The 26,712-nt window shown below is 47.4% G+C and overlaps 1 protein-coding gene across 1 annotated transcript in view; it reads right to left on the reverse strand.

The window, feature by feature from the left end:
- The window catches only part of KLF11 (KLF transcription factor 11), a 36,604-nt gene extending 11,733 nt beyond the window's left edge, over positions 1-24,871 (reverse strand). The window contains exons 1-2 of the mRNA XM_082249420.1: positions 24,639-24,871; positions 1,976-2,230 (exon numbers count right to left, since the gene is read on the reverse strand). Of these exons, the coding sequence (XP_082105546.1) occupies positions 1,976-2,230; positions 24,639-24,668 (285 nt within the window). The 5' untranslated portion in view covers positions 24,669-24,871. The remainder of the gene's footprint in view (positions 1-1,975; positions 2,231-24,638) is intronic.
- Positions 24,872-26,712: the final 1,841 nt, after the last annotated feature.

The following is a 26,712-nucleotide window of genomic DNA, read 5'->3' on the forward strand; positions in this document are numbered from 1 at the left end:
CGCCAGGTCGCTAATTCTAGTCGCAAATGCGACCTGGCGCCCGGGGTTTGTCGAGCCCTGGGTTACTGTATTAGTTTTCACCTGGTGATCCTGCCAGTAACAGGGTGACAACCCTCACTCACTGTAGTACTATATGTACGGAGGAGCAGCATTGTCATTAAAGTATGCTCTCCTGATGTGGACTACAAGCCCCTTTCTCTTTGCTCATCTAGATTAGAGGGACAATGCTTTTGTAGTTCACAGACAATATCAGGGAAAGTCAAAGAACTTTTTTTGAGGTCTCTGTGCAGTCCACAGGAACTTACGGAGAAAAAAATTGTTTCTTCCAGCTGGTATTTCTTCATATTTTCAGAAATGTTCTTGAAAAAAAGAAAACCAATGCATCCACCACATATAAAGACTGGTAACCTACAATACATTAACCCTTTCACTGCCACCAATGTATGTCATGAGTCAATAGCAGTAGGGGGTTTTACACAATGTGTGTAAATCTGACATACAGACTTGTTCGCGGTGGAAGTAATCCAGCTACTCAATCACTTACATGCAGCCCCCCAGTACGCTCGCCCCTTCCTAGCCCCTATTATTCTTGGTTAACTCAAAATTGATGAGCTGTAGGTGCTTTTGAATCTGTCTCCTAGGGAAACTTTGCCAACATTTCAAAAAGGCACTCACAAATTTTAGGCTTGATGCTTTTGGGTATCTCTTATAATTTAAAGTGGCTCTAAAGCCTACATTTTTTTTTTTTATCTTAATGCAATCCTTGCATTAAGATAAAACATGTATAGGCATCAGCATCCCCCCTCCCTTTTACTTACCTGAGCCCTCATTCCATCCAGTGGCAGGCACGTCTGAAGCTCTTCCCTCCCCTCACTTCTGGGTCTCGCTAGCTTTGCTGGGGCACCAGGAGCTATTGCAGGCTCCCAGTGCTGTCAATCAAAGCCAGCAAAGAGGGAACGGGGTTGAGTCCCACTGTCAATGGACGCAGCAGCGGGGCTCGGGAGCAAGCAGGCACATGTGCCCCCATGGAAAGTGAGGAGGTGTCAGGAGCACTGGCGGGGGACGGGAGGAGGTTCGCATAGTACAGGTAAATATAAGCAGGTTTTTTTTTTTTTTTCTTCCAAATTTACCTTTACAAATCACTTTAACCTAACCTATTATTTTGGAAATTGGAAATACCGCTATTTAATTCTCCAGGGACTTTGATAGACGGGAGTTGTTAGATGAAAAGTATCATTATCTGGGTCATCTGATGGTGTCTACCATGCACTACCAGGTTATTTTTGCACCTATATGACACTAAAAACTTTTAAGGCCACTCTTTGTTGTACATGGCCCTAACTGCAGAAGATTTGGGCATCCAAGGTGATGGACATACTGACACAGGTGTGAACACCCATACCATGCAAGAAATGCAGACAGCATTGACTATGACTGTTTTAGAACTAAATTCACACAGATACAACCATCCCTGTCATTTGATAATGGTTAAACCTTAACTCCAGGCAACTAAAAGATTATCCCTCACGGTAGGGCCGCTCATTTGTGTAGGCCTAGGGGGGACAAAAGATTTACTTACCTGATCCTCCGCTTTTCCCTGCAGCATCTCCTCCCCCACACCCTAGCCATCTAGGATACTGACAAAGACCAAAGCAGGGTCAATAGTCCTGCATTCAACATGTTGACCCTGAGAGACAGTCCACTGCTAGAGCGTGTGGGATCGTGATTTGCTAGAGGAGTGGAGAATTGGGTACAGGGTTTTTCCTCTCCCCCCAGACATAATGAGCAATCAACCCTAGCAGTGAAGTTGGGCTGAGAAACTTTGGGCTGTTCCATGCACAGCCAGATTACTGACCGAGTAGCTCCAAGTTGACATCTCTATAAGCCAGATTGAATGAAACCGAAAACACTGTGGGGTTGATTTACTAAAACTAGAGTGCATTCTTGAACACTGGTGGTATGTGTTCATTCTTACCAGGGTGGCTAGCGAGTGGAAATCTTTCGATGAGGAGGACTCATACTGCAGAAGGCAATCAGAGGAGTCAGAAGCTGGAGTCAGTGGCCTCATCTTCAGCACTTCTCCTTTGTGACATCGCTGACCCCAGGAGCTCATACACACCAGAGCTTCCACCGCCTCAAAGTCATTCTGCTCCAGTGTGCTACAGGAGGAACGCTCGCTGTCATGTCTCTTCCTTTCCAGGATCGACTCACAGATGTCCATGAAGTCAACCTATGGAGACAAAGCAAAAGGGCAACTTGATCAATAGGGAAGGCACACTCTATAAAAATCAAAAAAAAACACAACGCAGCCCCCCTGTATATCAGTGTCTTCAGCCTACTCTTCACATCATAGAAGAGGAGAAAGTGCCGCGCTAAAAACATACCTCTGGATAGCGGTCAATGCCTTCTTTGTCACATCATGTCTTCTCTAAGTATATAGGAACTCGGATAACCATAGAAAACAAAAAGTCTCCTGATAGTGTAAAACAGTCATAGAAGGACTTTATTAAAAAGTAGAAAATGTACATCCACTCTGCAGTTTACAAACAATTCAAGTACAAACGGTGTGATCACAAGTGGTATCCAGCAGGCGCGATGACATGGAGCAAACTCAGTACAATCCGACGCGTTTCGTCCACACGGACATCATCTGGGGTAGTGTGGACGAAAAGCGCTAGGTTGTAAACTGCAGAGTGGATGTAAGGCTTCTTTCACACGGTCCGCCTCCGCAGGCGGATCCGTGTTGCTCAGCGGGGATCGATCCGCGATCCCCGCTGAGCCGGGCGGATGACAGCTCCGTCTCCGCTTGCAGAGCGGAGAGGGAGGTGTCTCAGCACCCGCTGCCCTCTATGGGGGATCGGAGGAGAGCGGACCGCTTGTCCGCACTCATCAGATCCGCTCTGCTCTGATTACTGAATGGATGGAAAAATAGGGTTTCCATCCGTCCAGATTTCAGCACAGGATCGGATGCGGATGGCAGCGGGTGTCAGCGGAGGTGACCTCCGCTGACACCCGCTGCCCCATAGAGCTGCATGGAGGATCCGATCAGATCCGCCTAAAAAACTGACAGGCGGATCTGATCGGACCGCCCGTGTGAAAGAGCCCTAAGTTTTCTACTTTTTTTTTTTTTTAATAAAGTCCTTCTATAATGGTTTTACACTACGAGGAGTCTTTTTGTTTTCTATGGTTATCCAAGTTCCTATATACTTAGAGAAGACTTGATGTGACAAAGAAGACGTTGACAGCTACCCAGAGATTATTGCTTCACACGGTTTCAATACCTTTTACCTGAATGACTCTCTGCCGCTGGCAATAGAGTCCATTAACTCTTGTAAGCGTTTTTGACTCTCCCCTCTGGTGGCAGTCACACCTTTTTGGCAATCTTCCATTCTGAACACGGAATTCTCTTCTTGGAAATGGACTTTATCTTGTGTTTGAACACATAATATTCACATTTTTGAGGATTTTACTCTTTTGTTTTCTATGGATTCATATAGAGGTTGCACATTTGCCATTTTGCACTTTTCAAGGTATCCATAAATTTAAAGAGGTTGTAAATCCATTAAATTTTATTTTTTTTTCAACCTGAAAGAGAAACACATAATGAGCTAGTATGCATTGCATACTAGCTCATTATGAAATACTTACCTTAGAACGAGCCCCCGCCGTGCTGCCCGCTTACCTCTATGATGGGCGACATGTTCAGTTGCCCGTCTTCCGGGATCGCGGCATCCGGCCATCTGATTGGCTGGAGCCGAGGTGACGTCACTCCTGCGCACGCGCGCAGGAGCCGACGGTCACAGCACGGGGCTCTGAAGGAACGGCACCAGCGGCCGTTCCTTCAGAGCGCATGCGCCGGTGATGTCATTGGCTGCATGTAAGGTAAATATCTCCTAAACGGTGCATGTTTAGGAGATATTTACAGTACCTATAGTTAAGCCTCATCATAGGATCACCTATAGGTACAAGTTTAGGAGATATTTACAGTACCTATAGGTAAGTCTTATTATAGGCTTACCTATAGGTACAAGTTGCAGAGGAGGGTTTACTTCCTCTTTAATACTGCATGTGTATATGTAGCCCTTTAAATGCATCTTTATGCAAATTACTTATAAAAGTATATATGTTTTTAGCGTGGCCCTTTCTCCTCTTCTCACTTCAGACAATATTGTTGTATTGTAGTGCCATCAGCTGTTCTCCATGACGGTAGCGCAGTCATTTTCCATATTTTTCCCTTTACATCTTACTCCCACTTTACTCCGGTGTCCTCAGTTCTCTTCCTCCCATGATGCACTGCTCCACACCCAAGCAGCCCATTTCCGGGTCTGAGCACAAGGTATTGTGGGCAAGGAGAAGGTCTTTGGTATCAGAGACAGTAAGCTGACAGCCAACTTTTTAAGGCATTCAGTTCACTGGGCAATAGAAAAGAAGCAAAGTTACAGATGAAATAAGAGCTGCTTTGCCTGTCAAAAGATTTGTATATCTGGCCATCTAATGCTGAGACTAAGGCCGGCCATACACGGTTCGGATCTCATTGGGTTCAGCAGGAACCAGCCGGGATTCAAATCGTTAAAGGGCAGGCTGACAGTACCAAGTCGATTGATCAATGCCGGATTCTCTTAGGCCCCTTTCACACAGTCACGTTTTTTTTGTCATCAGTTTTTTCAGTCAACCTCAGTTTCACATCCGTTTTTTTTAACGAATGAAAAACAGGGCTTTCATCCATTCAAAAAAAAAAAAAAAAAAAAAAAAACACAGATGTTGATAGAGGCGGATGAAAAACTGGATGCAAATAGAGGATTATCTGCATGCATTGCTTCATTTCTGGCCATGACTAGCAGCTGCCTAGTTGACATTTTGTTCTGTAATTATAGGGAAAGCACTAAACTTTTTTTTTTTTTATAATTAAGCTTTAAAACAAGGACGACGCGACAAGGTGTGGAATAATGAAACGTGGCGTAAATTAACAGCTAATATAAATAAAGTATAACTAAAGGCAAAACTTTTTTTTAGTTTTGGATAGAGTGGAGAGGGTAAAGAACCTTTTGGGTTTTTATTGGTGTCTGTGCTCACACTAGGGAAATTCACCCTCTCTGTTTACAATAAAAGTTAAAGTAAAAGTAAAAGAGACATTTTGGAATGTCCCTAGAAAAGTATTAGAGGGGAAATCTTCCAATGGGGACTTTAGTTCTGATGAGCTGGGAGTCCCCAAGGGATTCCCATAATTTGCAGGGATTGACTCTCATTCCTGGATTGGCTATGGGACAGGAAGTGAAGGGAAATCTCCATAAGGGAACACAGATGGCAATAAAACACTGACAAGGATTATAAACCTCCCTTACTTTATCTACAACGAAAAAAGGTAAAGTATAAATACTAAAATCGTTACAAAGCCAAAGTTTTGGCACTAACTTGTACCTTTTAAATGCAGCTGCCCTCCACCTTCCCCCACTGCACTGCATACAATTAAGCACAAATACCTTTTTTTTTTGCTTTTTTTCTATGTGGTCTGGTGACCACAAAACCACAGCCCCCTATGTGCATCTGGTGGGAGACCATGCCCCCCCTCCGACTGGTGGGAGGAGACCATGGTACCCTCCGACAGCGCCCAGACTGGTGGGAGGAGACCATGGTACCCTCCGACAGCGCCCAGACTGGTGGGAGGAGACCATGGTACCCTCCGACAGCATCCAGACTGGTAGGAGGAGACCATGGTACCCTCCGACAGCATCCAGACTGGTGGGAGGAGACCATGGTACCCTCCGACAGCGCCCAGACTGGTGGGAGGAGACCATGGTACCCTCCGACAGTGCCCAGACTGGTGGGAGGAGACCATGGTACCCTCCGACAGTGCCCAGACTGGTGAGAGGAGACCATGGTACCCTCCGACAGCACCCAGACTGGTGGGAGGAGACCATGGTACCCTCCGACAGTGCCCAGACTGGTGGGAGGAGACCATGGTACCCTCCGACAGCGCCCAGACTGGTGGGAGGAGACCATGGTACCCTCCGACAGCGCCCAGACTGGTGGGAGGAGACCATGGTACCCTCCGACAGCGCCCAGACTGGTGGGAGGAGACCATGGTACCCTCCGACAGCGCCCAGACTGGTGGGAGGAGACCATGGTACCCTCCGACAGCGCCCAGACTGGTGGGAGGAGACCATTGTACCCTCCGACAGCGCCCAGACTGGTGAGAGGAGACCATGGTACCCTCCGACAGCTCCCAAGGCTGGTGGGAGGAGACCATGGTACCCTCCGACAGCACCCAGACTGGTGGGAGGAGACCATGGTACCCTCCGACAGCGCCCAGACGGGTGGGAGGAGACCATGGTACCCTCCGACAGTGCCCAGACTGGTGGGAGGAGACCATGGTACCCTCCGACAGTGCCCAGACTGGTGGGAGGAGACCATGGTACCCTCCGACAGCGCCCAGACTGGTGGGAGGAGACCATGGTACCCTCCGACAGCGCCCAGACTGGTGGGAGGAGACCATGGTACCCTCCGACAGCACCCAAACTGGTGGGAGGAGACCATGGTACCCTCCGACAGCACCCAAACTGGTGGGAGGAGACCATGGTACCCTCCGACATCACCCAGACTGGTGGGAGGAGACCATGGTACCCTCAGACAGTGCCTAGACAGCATTTTAGAAAGCAATTTTAGGGTCCCACACCATATGCACTGGGCAGTGTTTTGCTCAATGCATAGACAAGGCAATCTGCCATATGTACTATTGTTTCAGTTCACACCAACATGCTGCATAGGTGTGCACTGAAAAAAGAGCAGACAGCATGCAATTTTACGCAGTGCAGTGGTGTGATGTGTGACACTACATTGCAGTGCATAAAGTTGAATTTCACACCAGTAGACGCAGGTTATACAGAGCATATTAGGAGTCCACTCATAGGGATGGCCCCCCTAACCCGCAACAAGACCTTTCAGACTGGTGGGATTCTGTAGGGAAGAGTGAAAGGAGTTGTTTTTTTTTTTTTTTATCTTTAATGCATTCTATGCATAAAGATAACCCCCCCCCCCAGTCCCCTCTAATACTTACCTGAACCTGATTCCTGTCCAGTGATGTCCACGAGTCCCTCAGCCACCCGGGACTCTCCCTCCTGATTGGCTGTGACACAGCAGCGGCGCCACTGGCTCCCGTGGCTGTCAAAGTCAGCCAATCGGGAGAGGGGGCGGGGCCGAATGTCAGCTCCATGTCTGAATGAATACACGGAGCTGCAGCTCGGTTTGGGTGCCCCCATAGCAAGCTGCTGAAGGGAGGATCCAGGAACTGCAAAGAAGGACCCGAGAAGAGGAGGATCTGGGCTGCTCTGGGCAAAACCAACTGCACAGAGGAGGCAAGTATAATATGTTTGCTATGTAAAATAAAAATAAAAAATGGGACTTTACAATCACTTGAACTTTAGTAGCAACATATTCTTACTCACAGGCACATTAGGGTCTGGTGTGCAACCTGCAGCCCTTTGGAATATGATGCACAGCCCTCGGCAGTCTGTAGTGGGAACAATGATGGGGTAATAGCATTGATCTCTATTAGCCTCACGTAACATGTTCCCAGTTTCAGATCGTCTTCTACAGCTTATCCCCAATCAAAAATGTATCCTCCTGTCCACACTCTCAGATCCTCCTTTCCTTGATTAGGTCTGACAGTCCTCTCAAGCATTACATAAACTGAACATTAGGTGCGGTCCTTTGGTGAGATTGTGTCTAAATTTTAGGCCCCCTTTAGCTCATAAGATAACCATTGCTTTAGGGAAGGTGTCTTAAACTGGCGGCCCTCCAGCTGTTGCAGAACTACAAGTCCCATCATGCCTCTGCCTATTGGAGTCATTCTTGTAACTGTCAGCCTTGCAATGCCTCATGGGAATTGTAGTTCTGCAACAGCTGGAGGGCCACCAGTTTGAGACCCCTGCTTTAGGGTATCCGTCGTATCACAAGGCACACTTTTGTATTGTTGCCATGGTGACACTGCAGACATCGGTCATGCTCCATCTATGGAAACATTCCACAGACACCTGTAATCATCTCTAGGCAAACAAAGGAAAACACACATGGACCCTTCCACTGTAACGGTATACCATGTACCTGATCCCCTGATGACGTCAGCGCGGCTGACGAAACGTGCGTCGGGACACGTGAGACCGTAGAGTTCCGGTGAGGTGGCGTGCAGATGCGGAAACGGCGTCCCATCCACCCGATCAGCTTTATTGTACTTCCAGGCGTTGAAAAACTGCTTTTGATGTAAGTGCAATTCTATCATTAAACCCCAATATATGACGTTATTACACCATTGGAGTTTTCCTTGTTCTTTTACATTATGATGCTCGGAGATCCGAAGCTTCTTAAAGGCATCTGGACCAATATCCTCTAAGCAGAGACAGCGCTGAGGAACATTTTGAGCCTATGTGGAGATTAATGCCGGTTTTTGACCCCCTATAATTAAGGGGTCATCGTTGTCTGGTAAGAGGTATATTGTCTTACCACTGGGTGGAGGTGTTTTTGGTGAAGGTTCCCATATTACCTAATCTTGCTGCTGAAGACACAGTTTGCACTGAGCACCTTAAGGACTTTTTTGAACCACATGAGTCACCAATGTTCGTTTATTATTTATTGTGTTAAACAATATCTCATTTGCATTTTAATATCTAATATTTATGCACTAAAGCACTTTTTTCAGTGACTGCTGAGCGCAATTTTCACCCTTTGTTATCACAGTTCACGTTTTACGTTTATTATTGCGGCTCGCAGTGTGGAAGCAATTCCCATAATATATATATATTTACACATATTTATTCAAATTGTTGTCAAATATCACTCCATTCGCGCAGGTCTTTTTTGGTTAGCGCCAATTGTTTTACGTACAGTAAAATCAAAATCAACGCGTTTCGACCATCAGGCCTTAACCACTTGCCGAATGCCTGCCGTAATATTACTGTGGCAGAGCGGCTCGGCTGCGTCCAGTCACGTAGTACTACGTCACTGAGTGCATGTGGTTTTGGCGGCGCACCTGCGTGTTTAGACACAGCGGGAGGCGGGCTGCGGCGACGATTGCCGCTGCCCTCCCGCGATCGTCGGAGAAACCGAGAGAAGACCCATCTGCTTATGTAAACAAAGCAGGCAGATCTTCTGTCACACAGGCAGGGAGAGATCCGCAGTTTCAGCTAAGCTGAAACCCTGATCTCTCTGTGCCTGTCACAGAACCCCCCCCCCCCAGTGAGTAAACACTTTAGGCATACATTTAACCTCTTTGATCACCCCAAGTATTAACCCCTTACCTGCCAGTGTCATTTATACAGTAACAGTGCATATTATTTAGCCGATTACTGTATTAGTGTCACTGGTCCCCAAAAAGTGTCAAAAATGTCAGGGGTCCGATCTGTCCGCCGCAGTCCCGCTAAAAATCACTGATCGTTGGCATTACTAATAAAAAAAATAAAAAGTCCAAAAATCTATCCCGTAGTTGGCAACCAATTAAAATACGCTTTTTGGGATTTTTTTTTTACCAAAAATATGTAGCAGAATACAAATTGACCTACCGTATATACTCGAGTAGAAGCCGACCCGAGTATAAGCCGAGGCCCCTACTTTTACCACAAAAAGATGGGAAAAATCATTGACTCGAGTATAAGCCTAGGGTGAGAATGCAGGGCGGCGGGCATGGTACAGGAGAATGCAGGGTGACTGGCATGGTGCAGGAGAATGCAGGGCACTGGCATGGTGCAGGAGAATGCAGGGCACTGGCATGGTGCAGGAGAATGCAGGGCACTGGCATGGTGCAGGAGAATGCAGGGTACTGGCATGGTACAGGAGAATGCAGGGTACTGGCATGGTACACGAGGATCTGGGGTTGTGGGCATACTACAGGAGATGCAGTGCTGTGGGCATGGTACAGGTGGACCATGCCCGCAGCACTGCATCCCTTGTAGTGTGCCCGCAGCCCTGCATAATGGCAGGTAGTGAAGCTGTTTCACTTACCTGTTCCAGCGGCGCCTTCATTTTAAAAATGGCGCCGACACGTCATTGCGCACGCGCCGCCGCTCGTATAATTTCGGCTATTCCCGGACTCTCCCGAACGGCGGCGGCGCGTGCGCGGTGACATGTATGCGACGGGCGGCGCCGTTTTTGAAAGCTTAAGACCGTCGGAGCGGCCAGGGAATTTTTTTTTTTTTTCTTTTGACTCGAGTATAAGCCGAGGGGGACGTTTTCAGCACAAAAAAATGTGCTGAAAAACTCGGCTTATACTCGAGTATATACGGTAAACTGATTTTAATTTTTAAACATTTTTTTTATTGGGAATGTTTTATAGCAGAAAGTAAAAATATGGTGTTTTTTTCAAAATTGTCTTTGTTTATAGTGCAAAATCTAAAAAAAAAAAAAAAAAAAAAAAAAAAAAAAAACGCAGAGGTGATCAAATACCACCAAAAGAAAGCTCTATTTGTGGGGAAAAAAAAGGACATCAATTGTATTTGGGTACAGCATCGCGTGACCGCGCAATTTGCCGTTAAAGTAACGCAGTGCCGAATCGTAAAAAAAAGGCCTGTTCTTTAAGGGGATAAAGTGGCTGAAGTGATAAAAATAAAATAAATAAAAATTTAAAAAAAAAAAAAAAAAAAAAAAAAAAAAAAAATCGCTGGCCGCCGCCATTACTAGTAAAAAATAAATAATGAAATAAATAAATAAAAATGCCATCAAAAATGCCATCAAAAAAATTACCGATAGTTTGTAGATGTGATAACATTCGAGCAAAACAATTAATACATGCTTATTGGGATTTTTGTTTTTACCATAAATATGTAGCAGAATACATATTGGCCTAAATTGATAAAGAAATTAGATTGTTTATTGGATGTGTTTTATAGCAGAAAGTAAAAAAAAAAAAAATGTATATATTTTTTTTTTCAAAACTGTCAGTCTTTGTTTATTGTCCAAAAAAATAAAAACCGCAAAAGGTGATCAAATACCACCAAAACAAAGCTCTATTTATGGGAGGGGGAAGGACATACATTTTTTTTGGGTATAGCGTCGCACAACCGCACAATTGTCAGTTAAATTAATGCAGTGCTGCATCACAAAAATGTCTTAGTCATTAAGGGGGGGTAAAACCTTCTAGGGCTGAAGTGGTTAAAGTGTGTCATAACGGCCATTACAGCACTACACAAATATAAATGGGTTCGCTCATTCTTTCCACCCCGCTTACATAACATTACCCCTATGTGGATGTTAGAAGCCGGACATGTGAAATAGGTCACTGAAGGAATTTCTCTCTCTGAAGATGCGGTCACCGTGTTAGGGCCCCGGGGCCCCCAGCACTCGTTTCTTCAATCTCCTGCATCAACTTCTAATTCAGCATTCATTGAAGTGCTTGTCAGAGGGGGACAGGAGAGCCATCAATGCCTGTGGTGTTCCTAATGCTTTGCTGCAGGATCACATCAGGCATCACAAGCGGGGTGCCCCCCTCCACCCCCTTTAAATGGGGTCATTTGGTGAAATGTCTGAGACGTGACATGAACAATTTCCAGAGAGGAAACAGAAAATCCTTCCTCGGCGCTGCCTGTGCGGTGTGTGTGACTCGTGCTGTTCTCCACGTCCTCAGATAACCTGAGTCAACATGGAGATGAGAAATGCCACAGAGGATAAAACTGACCCGACGTCTGCTTATCACTTACAATCATTTACCAGGGGAAAGGCTCTGCAAACATAATACTCAATGGGGGACAGTTATCATAACTGGAGCAGCTGTGCACAGCAACCAATCAGCTTCTACCTTTAGCTTGTTCCATTAGGCTTTAAAAATGGAAAAGAGAAACTGATTGGTTGCTTTCGATACTGGCTGCTCCAGTCTTTAGAAGGCCCCTTTCACACTTGTGCGACCTAAAAGTTTCGCAATTTTACTTTGATTAATGCGATTTTGACTGGACTTGAAGCAATGCCTATGTCTTTGGACCTCAAAATGCATTAAATTGTCCCAAAGTAGTGCAGGGGAGACTTGAAATCGTACAGATAGGAATGGTACTCATTGGAAATCATGGAGTACGACTTGTCATGCGACTTTGCAGTCCCAAATCGCAGGACAAGTCGCACAAGTGTGAAAGGGGCCTAAATGCCCCTCAATTTCTATTAGGCAGTGCAAAGGAGCAATGATGAATAGTATCCCATGGCAACCACATCCGGGGCAGTCAGATCAATAAGAGCCGCTTCACACTGAGGCAACACGACTTCGGGGGGCGACCTGTGAAGTCGCGTGCACCGCGACTTGCAGGGACTTCACATAATGGAAGTCTATGCAAGTCGCTCCAAGGTCACCCCAAAGTAGTACAGGACCCTTTTTCTAAGTCGGAGCGACTTGTGTCACTCCTATTAGAACGGGTCCTGTAGCGGTCAATGGACCGCGACTTGTCAGGTTGACAAGTCGCGGCAGTGTGAATGGGCTTTAAGAGGACTTCTGATTGACTGCCACACCTTTTAATTTGTCCCTATATTAAAACAAAGAGGGAATGTGGGATGTACTGCCCACACCAACCATACTTCTGGTTTTCATGTACCAGGGAATTAAATAGTGAATGGTCACTCGGTTTTTAGTCAGCGTTATGCATCAGCCCCATGCACAGAACAATGATGTGCGGTACAACCGGCAATACACAATAAACAGCGTTAATGGAGGAGTCTGCCGTTACTGTATTGTGACCGGCAGCTGTCAGAACACCCAAACAGTAAATGCATCTGATTGAATGCTGCCACTGTTGGCTGACCATTTCCCATCTGGTATTGAAAGACTGCAGAGAAAGGTTGCTGATAGGGCCACCCACAAAGCAATTTTCAGTGCGTTCATCAGGAACCGGCTGAAACTCGCTCAGTGTATGGCCAGCTTAACAGATTAATGTGATCTGATTTCAGATTGGTTGCTATGGACACTTTCACACTGTTGCTCTTTGGATGCATTTCAGGTGCAGTTTATCTACGGTTTCCCATAGACTTCTATTATGTCCCGTGTTTTCTGAACGTGCACCAAGTCCTGCATGCTACATCCTTGGTGTACATCTAAAAAACTGACAAGCTTTCAAAACTAGGGCAATGAAAAGATGAAATCAGAACTGAAGGAATTTTCATAACCATTAAAAATGGGTGTACTTGTGCGCTGCGATGTTGTGCGATTTAGTCCTATAAGACTACAAAACTTACAAAGTTGAACTTTCATAACCCTCACGAGCAGACCGGAAACTTATTGCAGAAGACACATGCAGTATCACTTCTGCAATAAAATGGTCCTGGACATGTGGTAAGACGCTGGAGTGTGAGGGTGCTGCTGGTGACAGATCCCTTTACTTTCACTCTGCACAGACCATAACGGTCCTGAACATCTGGTAAGACGCTGGAGTGTGAGGGTGCTGCTGGTGACAGATCCCTTTACTCACTCTGCACTGACCATAAGTCCCCGTTCACACTGGGGCGACCTGTCAGGCGACCTGGTCGCCTGACAGGTCGCCTTCCATAGAGAAGCTGCGGACCCGTTCTAGTAGGAGCGACACAAGTCGCTCCGACTTAGAAAAAGGATCCGGAGCTTCTTTGGGGCGACCCGGAGCGACCTGCATAGACTTCAATGTTATGAAGTCCGTGCCGGCCGCTCCGAGGTCGCTGTGCGAGCAGCGCGCCGCGACCTATGAGGTCGCCCCGGCAAGTAGCGTCGCCCCAGTGTGAACGGGGCCTAATGGTCCTGGACATGTGGTAAGATGCAGGAGTGTGAGGGTGCTGCTGGTGACAGATCCCTTTACTCACTCTGCACTGACCATAATGGTCCTGGACATGTGGTAAGACACTGGAGTGTTAGGGTGCTGCTGGTGACAGATCCCTTTACTTTCACTCTGCACAGATCATTCCCTCATTGGATTGTTTTACACTTATGGACTGTTTTTGATTTTTTGTGTTGCATTATTAAGTTTGAGTTCTATTTTGCACAGACACTTTTTTTTATGTACAACTGAATGTTTATATTGTTGCACTATTTGGAGTGCTTTTTTTTTCCTCCTTATTAACCACTTAAGCCCCGGAGGATTTGGCTGCTAAACGACCAGGGGGTATTTTGCGATTCGGGCACTGCGTGACTTTAACGGACAATTGCGCGGTCGTGCGACGCTGTACCTAAACGAATTTGGCGTCCTTTTTTTTTCCCACAAACAGAGCTTTCTTTTGGCGGTATTTGATCACCTGTGCGATTTTTTGATCACGCGCTATAAACAAAAAAAAGAGCGTAAATTTTGCAAAAATAGCAATATTTTTCACTTTTTTTATATGAAATTCCCCCCAAAAAAAATTTTAGATAGTAGATCCGTATGATCATCTCTCATACAGAGGGGAGAATGACAGGCAGCTTGTTTACACAAGCTGCCTGACTTTCTCCCTCTCCCCCGCCGATCGCAGAGTGGCCGGCGGACATCGGGTCCGCCGGTCACACGCGCGGGGGGGGTCCGTGACCACGCGGGAGCGCGCCTCCGGCGGCGCGCGCTCGCTCCCTAGACCCTCACAAGCTAGTGACATAGCCCTACGTCACTTTGCCTGTGAGGGGCTGACCGCCGCCGTAGATAGTCGTGCGGCGGTCGGCAAGTGGTTAAATGCACCTAGCTGCCAGCCAATGAACAGGCCCAAAGATCGGCACTCTGGGAAAAGATGCCAGTGTCTATGAGAGACACCTCGAAAACTTTGGACATTAGTGAGAAGGTAAGTTATTGACTTAAATTCCCTCTTTAAATTGAATTATACCTCAACACTAAAAACGCTTCATTTACAGGAATCCCCAATCTAACACTAACCTATCTAGCCCAGTAAAGAAGAAATCAGTATATTTACCTTTTTTGAAGCCGATCCAGTCCGGTTTCCAGAGGCAGAGGCTCTGCAGAGGACACAGCGGACAACGGCTGTGAAATGAATGGGAAGTGACGTCACCTATAGTTACTATGGGGCTTCCATTGTCGGCTGTGTCCTCTGCACCCACCTACACAGCGAAGCCACCGCTGACAGGGCTGGAGCAGCATCAGAAAAGGTATGTATAGCGATTTCTTATTTACAGGGATAGATAGGTTAGTCTTAGATTGTGGAAGTCTGTAGATGTAGCGATTTTAGTGTTAGGCCAGTGTTCCGAACCGGTCCGTCTGTCAGTTTTTCAGGCGGACCTGATCAGATGCTCAATGCATCCCTATGGGGCAGCAGATGTCAGCGGACACCCGCTGCTATCCAATCTGATCCTGTCCCTGAAATCGGGATGGATGGAAACCCTAATTTTTATCCGTCTGGAAGATCGGATGAAAACAGACAGGTGGTCTGTATTCATCCAATCTCCCACAGAGGAGAGCAGGGATCTGACAGCTCCGTCTCTGCAAAGTAAGCGGAGATGGACCTGTCATCCGCCTGCTCAGCAGATCGATCCTCGCTGAGAAAAACAGAGTCTGTCTGGCGCACCGCCCCATGTGAAAGGGGCTATAGGGTAGACTTCTCCTTTAACCGCTTGCCGACTGCTCACAGTATATTTACTGCGGCAGTCAGCCCCTCACAGGCAGAGTGACGTAGGTCTACGTCGCTCGCCTGTGAGGCTCTGGGGAGCGAGCGCGCGCCCGCGGAGGCGCGCTCCCGCGCGGTCACGGACCCCACCCGCGCGTGTGACCAGCGGACCCGATGTCCGCCGGTCACTCGGCGATCGGCGGGGGAGAGGGAGAATGTCAGGCAGCTTGTGTAAACAAGCCACCTGTCATTCTCCTCGCTGTAAAAACACTGATCACATGGATCTACTATGTAGATCCGTTGATCAGTGTCCTTACAGCTCAAGCCACAGCCAATCACAGTAGAAAGCACGCCCCTAGGGACACACACAGCCCCTCCCTCCCAAATAAAGTTAACCCCTTCACTACCAGTGTATTTTTACAGTAACAGTGCATATATATAGCACGGATTACTGTAGAAATATCAATGGTAACCCCAAAAGTGTCAAAAATGTCAGTCAAGGGTCCGATCTGTCCGCCCCAATGTCGCAGTACCGCAAAAAAAAAAAAAAAAATCGCAGATCGCCGCCATTACACGTTAAAAAAAAAACACCAATCTTTCCCTTTGTTAGTAAACGCGATAACTTTTGCGCAAACCAATCAAAATACGCTTTTTGCGATTTTTTTTACCAAACATAGGTAGCATAAAACAAATTGGCCGAAAATTTTAAAAAATTTTGATTTTTACATTTTTTTTTTGGGGAATTTCATATAAAAAAAATGTGAAAAATATTGTTATTTTTGCAAAATGTACGCTCTTTTTTTGTTTATAGTGCAAAAAGTAAAAATCGCACAGGTGATCAAATACCACCAAAAGAAAGCTCTGTTTGTGGGAAAAAAAAGGACGCCAAATTCGTTTAGATACAGCGTCGCACGACCGCGCAATTGTCTGTTAAAGTCACGCAGTGCCGAATCGCAAAATACCCCCTGGTCGTTTAGCAGGAAAATCCTCCGGGGCTTAAGTGGTTAATAGGTGATCAATGTACCCATCCACACAAGAGTGTTTAAAGAGACAAACATTACAGAAAATGAACCCACTGAAAGGAGTTCCCTGGTTAACATTCACTTTAAAGAGTTTGTTTGGACCAAGCAGACTCAAACCAAATATTACAAGGACTGCAGTATCTGTCAGTGCTGTATGAACTGTATGAGGCATCAGCTGTACACAGCACTGTGTTCCTGCAGTGGTACAGGGACTTCCCGTATGAACAAAATCAACCATGGCTCAGCTCTAACCCATCATTACCAGGAAGCACTGTGTTCTACCAGTAAATAGGAGGCTTTCTCCGACTAGCTGAAGTGGGCGGATGGTGTCACCATCTCCACCTCAACCAGAGGAAACCTTGTATTCATTAACCACTTTAATACTGGCACTTTTACCCGCTTCCTGCCCAGGTCAATTTTCATCTTTCAGCGCTCTCACACCTTAAACGACTATTGCCCGATCATGCAATACTGTACCCAAACTACATTTTTATCATTTTGTTCTCACAACTAGAGCTTTCTTTTGATGGTCCTAGTCATTTGGTAGAGGAGGGGAGGGGGGCAAGGGAATTATTGTGTGGGGTTGTTTTTTCAGGGGTTCCAGTAAAGGGAACACTTAAGGCTTCAGCATACCAAGACATTTGGACAATTTCATGCTCTCAACTTTGTGGGGACAGTTTGGGATGGCTCCTTACTCTTACAACATGACTGCGCACCAGTGCACAAAGCAAGTCCATAAAGACATGGATGAGCGAGTTTGGGGTGGAGGAACTTGACTGGCCTGCACAGAGTCCTGACCTCAACCTGATAGAACACCTTTGGGATGAATTAAAGTGGAGACTGTGAGCCAGGACTTCTTGTCCAACATCAGTACCTGACCTCACAAATGCACTTCTGGAAGAATGGTCAGACATTCCCATAGACACACTCCTAAACCCTGTGGACAGCCTTCCCAGAAGAGTTGAAGCTGTTATAGCTGCAAAGGGTGGGCCAACTCAGTATTGAACCCTACAAACAAAGACTGGGATGCCATAAACTTCATGTGCGTGTAAAGGAAGGTGTCCCAATACTTTTGACAATATAGTGTATATGGTTACATGTAACCCTTCTGGCTTGCTATGCCAAACAATTTATTAGGCCTCTTGCACGTGATGCTCCTGTTAAGCATCTACTTTTTCAGTTTTTTCTTTTTATGCATTTGTGCGCATTTTCACGCGAATGAGGTAGCACACACCGTGCACATGCACTTCCGGGCAACTGCGTGAAAACTTTCTAGTGATCTTGTTCTGCACGATATGTAAATAGGCATTTGGGCATATTTGTGTGCAATTGCGCCCATTTGCGTGCATGGGGTGTAAATTGCTGACCAAAAAATGCAGATTTTTCTATTTCTTTTTTTCCCCTGAAGAATGTGCGGCGCTCGTTTACGTGTCTGTGAGCCTAGGCACATTGCAATTAATGGGCTGTATTTTAGCGCAGTATAAAAAAAAAGCCGTATTCGCTTTTTCAAGCTGCAGCGTGCAAGAGGCCTTAGGTGTACATTATATATTTATGTGTCTAATCTTTGTAGAGGAAATTGATCTTTTATGACTTTTGTATTACGTTCCATGGGCCATTATTGTTTGTGTGTTTGCTCCTTATTTTGTATGCTGCTATATGGAGCCCACATTTTCATTTGTAGACACAGCTGTGTGTGTGGCCCAATTCATTTCTTGCTGTTTAGATACTTATAAAATGATACACTGTATGCAACTAAAGGCAGCATTTTGGATTCCTGTGTGAATGAGCCCATAATCCCAGAAGGCTGCAGGACCCGTCTCTGTGCACCTCCTGATCTTGCGCAGTGGGGAGCCGTCTGATTGGTTAGGAAGTCACAGCAGTCCCCCTATTCCTAGTTGGTGACTCTGGGGATCGCAGTGTTGAGAAGGTTCAGTTGCAGGGAAGACAGCGCCGGACTCCGCAGGCTGGGGGAACGCAGCGCCGGACTCCGCAGGCTGGGGGAACGCAGCGCCGGACTACGCAGGCTGGGGGAACGCAGCGCCGGACTACGCACAGGCTGGGGGAACGCAGCGCCGGACTACGCACAGGCTGGGGGAACGCAGCGCCGGACTACGCACAGGCTGGGGGAACGCAGCGCCGGACTACGCACAGGCTGGGGGAACGCAGCGCCGGACTCCGCACAGGCTGGGGGAACGCAGCGCCGGACTCCGCACAGGCTGGGGGAACGCAGCGCCGGACTCCGCACAGGCTGGGGGAACGCAGCGCCGGACTCCGCACAGGCTGGGGGAACGCAGCGCCGGACTCCGCACAGGCTGGGGGAACGCAGCGCCGGACTCCGCACAGGCTGGGGGAACGCAGCGCCGGACTCCGCACAGGCTGGGGGAACGCAGCGCCGGACTCCGCACAGGCTGGGGGAACGCAGCGCCGGACTCCGCACAGGCTGGGGGAACGCAGCGCCGGACTCCGCACAGGCTGGGGGAACGCAGCGCCGGACTCCGCACAGGCTGGGGGAACGCAGCGCCGGACTCCGCACAGGCTGGGGGAACGCAGCGCCGGACTCCGCACAGGCTGGGGGAACGCAGCGCCGGACTCCGCACAGGCTGGGGGAACGCAGCGCCGGACTCCGCACAGGCTGGGGGAACGCAGCGCCGGACTCCGCACAGGCTGGGGGAACGCAGCGCCGGACTCCGCACAGGCTGGGGGAACGCAGCGCCGGACTCCGCACAGGCTGGGGGAACGCAGCGCCGGACTCCGCACAGGCTGGGGGAACGCAGCGCCGGACTCCGCACAGGCTGGGGGAACGCAGCGCCGGACTCCGCACAGGCTGGGGGAACGCAGCGCCGGACTCCGCACAGGCTGGGGGAACGCAGCGCCGGACTCCGCACAGGCTGGGGGAACGCAGCGCCGGACTCCGCACAGGCTGGGGGAACGCAGCGCCGGACTCCGCACAGGCTGGGGGAACGCAGCGCCGGACTCCGCACAGGCTGGGGGAACGCAGCGCCGGACTCCGCACAGGCTGGGGGAACGCAGCGCCGGACTACGCACAGGCTGGGGGGAACACAGCGCCGGACTACGCACAGGCTGGGGGGAACACAGCGCTGGACTCCGCAGGCTGGGGGAACGCAGCGCCGGACTCCGCAGGCCGGTCAGTGTCTGTCTCTTACAAATCAGCAGAACAAATGCACACTTTGTATCTGCTGACGTTGAATTTTGCTATAGTCGGGAGAAGTTCCCCTTTAATGAGGAACTCATCATTCATCAAACTGCTGAGCTCATTTCCTGTGTTGTCTCCACAGCGGATGGCTGACCTACAGCATTCAGGCCACTTCTCACCATCCGCCTGAAGAATGAGTAATAGAAGCTGAACGTCACATCACAGACTGAACACAGGGCATGCCCCAACCTGCTCCCAGCTCACAGCTGTTTGTTATTAGGCCTGTCATACACATAGCTGCAGGCTCAACCAGAGGAATCTCCACTGCTGGCTCCTGTACTGTATAGAACACATCTGATTGGATGCAGCCACTGTTTACATGACAAGTTTACATCCGGCTCCTTTAGGCAGGCCATACATTATACAATCACTAGTAGATTTACAAAACCCATGTAATATGAGGATCTACCTAAAGCAAACATTCAATATCTATCTAATTATTCAGCTCCTTGAACTACATAGCTGTTAGATCTAAGGATCCATCACACTAGTGCGATTTCATATGCAACTTTGAGTCGCAACAGAATTGTATGACAATGGAAATCACATTGTTTTCAATAGTGTCTGCTTACATCAATTCCAGTATGATTTTGGCCCCACAGAATATGCAAACCTTATCAAGGTTGCATCACATAATCGCACAGAAGTTTGGATTAAAGTTGGATTGCAGCCTAGCCCAAGGGCTCTTTCACACAGGCAGTCTGTTCAGATTCGCCTGTCTGTTTTTTTGGCAGATCTGAACGGTCCCCCCGTACATCCCTATGGGGCATCAAATATCAGCGGAGACATGTCCGCTGACATCTGATCCGTCAAATCTGGACGGATGGAAACCCTATTTTCCATCTGTCCAGCAGATCGGATGAGAAAGGAATGACGGTCCGTTCCCATCCGATTCCCCCATAGAGATGTATGGGGAACTGACAGGTCATCCTCCTGCTCAGCGGGGGATCGGCGGATCGATCCCCCGCTGAGATAAACGGAGTCCGTCCGACGGACGGACAGTGTGAAAGGGGCCTAACAGAGACTAACTGATTGTACAGTGTATGGTCAGTCTAAGCCCCCGTGCACACTACGCTCTTCTGAACGCCTTTCTCTTGACAGGAAAAAGGCAGCAGTAAAAATATGTTAAGATGCGTTTAAGCATTCAAACATTTAATTGGGCAGATTAATAATGCAGAGATCCACCCAAAAGGGGAAGCTCCGCTTGTCTCCATCTTGCCCCCTTCCGCTGCCACATTTGTCACCTTTTGGGAGGGGGAGGGTACCTGGTTTTGGTGCTTTCTGCCTCAAATCTACCAAGAAGTATGTAATAGAAGAGTCTCCCTGATTGGATAGTTTAGGTAAGTTTATTGCAGTGTTGGCAAACAATTGTATGATCAGATTGTAAGGTGTATGGGGGTTTTATATTATACAATCTCCTTTAGATCCTTTTCAAGGACCTATTGGATAAAACTTAAATGAATTGTTCATATGTGTCTTCCTATTACAGAGTTTTAGTAAATCTTACATAGATTGTACAGTGAATGGCCAGATTTCTAAAGATGTAACAATTCCTGGAAGCACAGAACAACCAATGGCAAAATCTCGGTTTATTCTAATGTACAGGAAGCAGAATGCTGAGGATAGGAATTTACTAAAAGCGGCAGCCAATCAGCTACCAGCCTAAGCGTGTTCTGTTCAGCTTAGAAAATGAAATCTGGAAGCTGATTGGTTGCCATGCTCAAGTCTTTAGTAGACCCCCCCTGTCTGTGATTGGTTGCTGATCACAGGAGATCCTCTAAGGTTCTACAAAGGGTTAATCATATCATCTGCAACACTGTATTCTATATAGAACAATGGCATTGTATCCAATCCTGTACAGCACACAATCACAGGGATCACAAACAACTGAATGCTTGTCTGCAGAGCTCGCAATCAATGGCTCGATAGAAGCCCCACCCTGGCAGTGCCGATCAGCTGTCCCCCGTTGACGGAGTTGTTTTGCAGATTGTGGGCGGAGCCTATCGCGGACAATGAGAAGTAAGCACAGCATTGCCCCACCCAGAGACAAGCGGGTAACAACTGCGGGCCCCGCCCCCTCGGCCTGCCCAGAGGGCGGGGCGTCGTGATCCAAATATAGACTTCCAATACGTCATCCATTAAAATAGCCATGTGAGGGGGCCGGGCGGGGGCGGGGTTGGTAACGAGGTGGGCGCGACAGTGAAGCCGGCGGGCGGGGCCTGCGTTCAAAAAACCATCCCAAAAAAAAAACAGACAGGGCGGTTGTCATTAAACCCATCTCCGGTACCTAAGGGGTTACAGGATACCCAGCACCCAACATAGCACCACTGACATCTCCCATACTCTACAATACAGTCTATATACGATGACCAGCACTCATACCACTACATTCTGCACATTTAATAAATTAGCCCATACTACACTGTATATAGAGCCATGGATGCCACCCTATACTGTATATAGGGCCATGGATCCCACCCTATACTGTATATAGAGCCATGGATCCCACCCTATACTGTATATAGGGCCATGGATCCCACCCTATACTGTATATAGAGCCATGGATCCCACCCTATACTGTATATAGGGCCATGGATCCCACCCTATACTGTATATAGGGCCATGGATGCCACCCTATACTGTATATAGGGCCATGGATCCCACCCTATACTGTATATAGGGCCATGGATCCCACCCTATACTGTATATAGGGCCATGGATCCCACCCTATACTGTATATAGAGCCATGGATCCCACCCTATACTGTATATAGAGCCATGGATCCCACCCTATACTGTATATAGGGCCATGGATCCCACCGTGTACTGTATATGGGGCCATGGATCCCACCGTGTACTGTATATGGGGCATGGATCCCACCCTGTACAGTATATAGGGCCATGGATCCCACCCTATACTGTATATAGAGCCATGGATCCCACCCTGTACTGTATATGGGGCCATGGATCCCACCCTATACTGTATATAGGGCCATAGATCCCACCCTATACTGTATATAGGGCCATGGATCCCACCCTGTACTGTATATAGGGCCATGGATGCCAGCCTACACTGTATATAGGGCCATGGATCCCACCCTACACTGTATATAGGGCCATGGATCCCACCCTACACTGTATATAGGGCCATGGATCCCACCCTATACTGTATATAGGGCCATGGATCCCACCCTACACTGTATATAGGGCCATGGATCCCACCCTACACTGTATATAGGTCCATGGATCCCACCCTACACTGTATATAGGGCCATGGATCCCACCCTACACTGTATATAGGGCCATGGATCCCACCCTACACTGTATATAGGGCCATGGATCCCACCCTGTACTGTATATAGGGCCATTGATCCCACCCTGTACTGTATATAGGGCCATTGATCCCATACACAATACAGTATAGAAGATCACTGAGCCCATACTGTGCCATGTATAAAAGCACTGAACCCTTGTAAAATACTGAATATAAAAGCACTGGTATCACAGATTATTATATAGCCACTGAACCCATACTATACATTATATGATCACAACACTGACCCCATACAATTCTGTATACAAGAGCACTGAGCCCATATTACACTGTATATAGGACTGACTGATCACAGCACTGAGTCCCTTTAATACTATAGAATATGATCACAGAAATTAGCTCATGCTATAGGCGTGGTGTGATCACAGTACTGAGACCATATAATACTGTATGTGAGCACTGAACCTATATACTATACATTGTGATCACAGCACGGTGCCCATTGAATTTGTTATATAGGAGAGCACTCAAACATTAGAGAAAAAAAAAAAACTGTATGGGCTTAGTGTTGTGATCATTATTATTAGGTACATAGGTTTAGTGATCTTATATAGGAGTATTATATGTGCTTAGTATTGTGATGGGGAGCACTGTACACATACAATACTATATAATAAGATCACAGCTCTGATCCCATTTAATTCTCTATATAGCAGCGCTGGGACCATACATTATATAAATGGCACTGAGCACATAAAATACTATATACAAGATCACAGCTCTGTCCCCATACAATACAGGATAGATGAGCACTGATGATACAGGATAGATAGGATAGATGAGCACTGAGCCCATACAATTCATTACACCTGCCCATTGAGCAGAGTTATCACTATGACATGATTGAATTCCCCCCAGGAGGAGATCCTAACTCCATCCCTGCCAGTGACAGCCACATAAACCCCAGTATATATACAGCCCTGACACTATGGTGGCATATGGTATATACAGTGATGGGACTAACATGCTATATACAGGTGATGGTATATACAGTGATGGGACTAACATGGTATATACAGAGTGATGACATACAGATGATGGTATATACAGATGATGGTATATACAGAGTGATGGGACTAAGATGGTACATACAGGTGATGGTGTATATATATATATATATATATATATATATATATATATATATATATATACAGATTATAGTATATACAGTGATGGGACTAAGATGGTATATACAGGTGATGGTATATACAGGTGATGGTATATATATATACAGATGATAGTATATACAGTGATGGGACTAAGATGGTATATACAGGTGATGGTATATACAGGTGATGGTATATACAGAGTGATGGGACACAATGACAGATCCTCCCCAGTGATGGACCAGCCACCTGTAAGGAGCAATCACAGATCCCCTCTATAGAGTAAACCAATGGAATAATAGAGGTGATACACTGAGTGTATATATAGAGAATAATATATATATATATATATATATATAACATAGGGGTCCATTGTGTAACATTCCTGTGCAATCCTCTTTGTCTGCCCATCTATTCCCCCCTCCCCAATCCCAGGACAATGGTCATCTGGTGACTTACAGCCCTGTCGCTGGTGGTGACGTTGAGCATGGTGTCAGTCCGGTCCAGGGTAACAAAGGATGGAGCGGTGTCGGTAGCAGGACGTGGTGCCGCCTGCCAGAGCCGGGGCTGCTCATCAGCAATAACAAGCTCTCCTCCTTTGCATTGGGGATGTTACCTCGTCGTCATGTTGCATGGGAGGGCCCGGCTCCGGCGTGCACACAGCATCCAACACACAGCGGGGAGGGAAGGCGGGGAAGGCAAGGTGAGGACATCGCACTCATTGCACAACCCAGGGAAGGGGGAGAGCCGCGGGCCAATCGGCGCTCGCCTCGGCCTCCGCTCAGCCAATGACGGCCGAGCCGGGAGCGTGATCAGCTCGTGTTGAAGGCATGCCGCTCAGGGCTGAGTGTGCAAGAGCTTGGAAAGTAGGGGAAAGGTCGCGCGGCTGAGGGGGCGTGTCTGGAGGAGAGAGACGCGGTCTGTCACCGAGGAAGCCCCGCCCACCGGCTCAGACAAATACACGCAGAGAGCCGCCTGTGTACTCGGCTTGGTTCCCCCGGGGGAGAGGATAGACCGGGCTAAGACTGCAATACAATACAATGTGTGTGTAGTGCTGGGGGGAGCAGAGGAATGCAGAGCTGGACTCACATAGGCGCCTTGTACCCGCCCACTGACACTCCCACAGGGGAGCTATAGATGTTTACAAACTGCACAGTTCAGGCGGAGTGCACAGTGACAGGAGACTATTCATAAAGAGGACCTGTCACTCCAGCACTGTGTACACCGCCATACTACAGGGCCAATATACTGAAACCAAGCAGGGACAATCTGGATCTGCTATGGATGGTAACCAATCAGCTTCTAGCTTCACCTTGTTCATTAAAGCAGAAATAAAGTCACTCTACTTACCTCCTCTCTGTTAGGTGTCCCTCACCAGCATCTTCTTCCGCTTACTGCTCTTCATGTACCTTTATAGGCCGATGTGTGACGACATAACTTGTGCACAGGCACAGAATTCAGTGATCTCTACTTGGGCCCCTTAGACACAGGTGATCCAATCCGATGTCCGATTAAAAACTGTCAGGCGGACCTGATCGGATGCTCAATGCATCCCTATGGGGCAGCAGAGACATCTCCACTGACACCTGCTGCTATCCGATCCGATCATGTCCATGAAATCTGGATGGATGGAAACCCTATTTTGGACAATAAAACTCAAAGCCGATTGGTTTCTATGCAGAATTGCAGCGGACTTTGCACTCCCAGGTTTTAGTAAATCAACCTCAGCTCAGTTGGCATGCCACAGCAGGCAGGTAGTAGGTGGGCAGGTATATTTTATTGCAGAAGAGACATAGCATGTTTCTTCTGTGGAACATGAATGATAACACAAAAACTTTTCTTTCCCCCATGGTTAGTGTTTGGCTGAAGCCATTTATTATCAATCAACTGTGTTTACTCTTTTTAAATCATAATGACAACAGAAACTACCCAAATGACCCTGATCAAAAGTTTACATACCCCAGTTCTTAATACCGTGTATTGCCCTCTTTAACATCAATGACAGCTTGAAGTCTTTTGTAGTATTTGTGGATGAGGCTCTTTATCTTCTCAGATGGTAAAGCTGCCAATTCTTCCTGGCAATAAGCCTCCAGTTCCTGTAAATTCTTGGGCTCTCTTGCATGAACTGCACGTTTGAGATCTCCCCAGAGTGGCTTAATGATATTGAGGTCAGGAGACTGAGATGGCCACTCCAGAACCTTCACTTTATTCTGCTGTAGCCAATGACAGGTCAACTTGGCCTTGTGTTTAGGATCATTGTCATGTTGTAATGTCCAAGTACGTCCCATGCGCAGCTTCCGGGCTGATGAATGCAAATCTTCCTCCAGTATTTTTTTGATGACATACTGCATTCATCTTGCCATCAATTCTGACCAAATTTCCTGAGCCTTTGTAGCTCACACATCCAAAAAACATCATCGATCCACCTCCGTGTTTCACAGTAGGAATGATGTACCTTTCATCAAAGGCCTTGTTGACTCCTCACCAAATGTAGCGTTTATGGTTCTGGCCAAAAAGCTCAATTTTGGTCTCA

The sequence above is a fragment of the Pelophylax lessonae genome (assembly GCF_965119305.1).
Source record: "Pelophylax lessonae genome assembly, chromosome: 3".
Taxonomy (NCBI): Eukaryota; Metazoa; Chordata; class Amphibia; order Anura; family Ranidae; genus Pelophylax; species Pelophylax lessonae.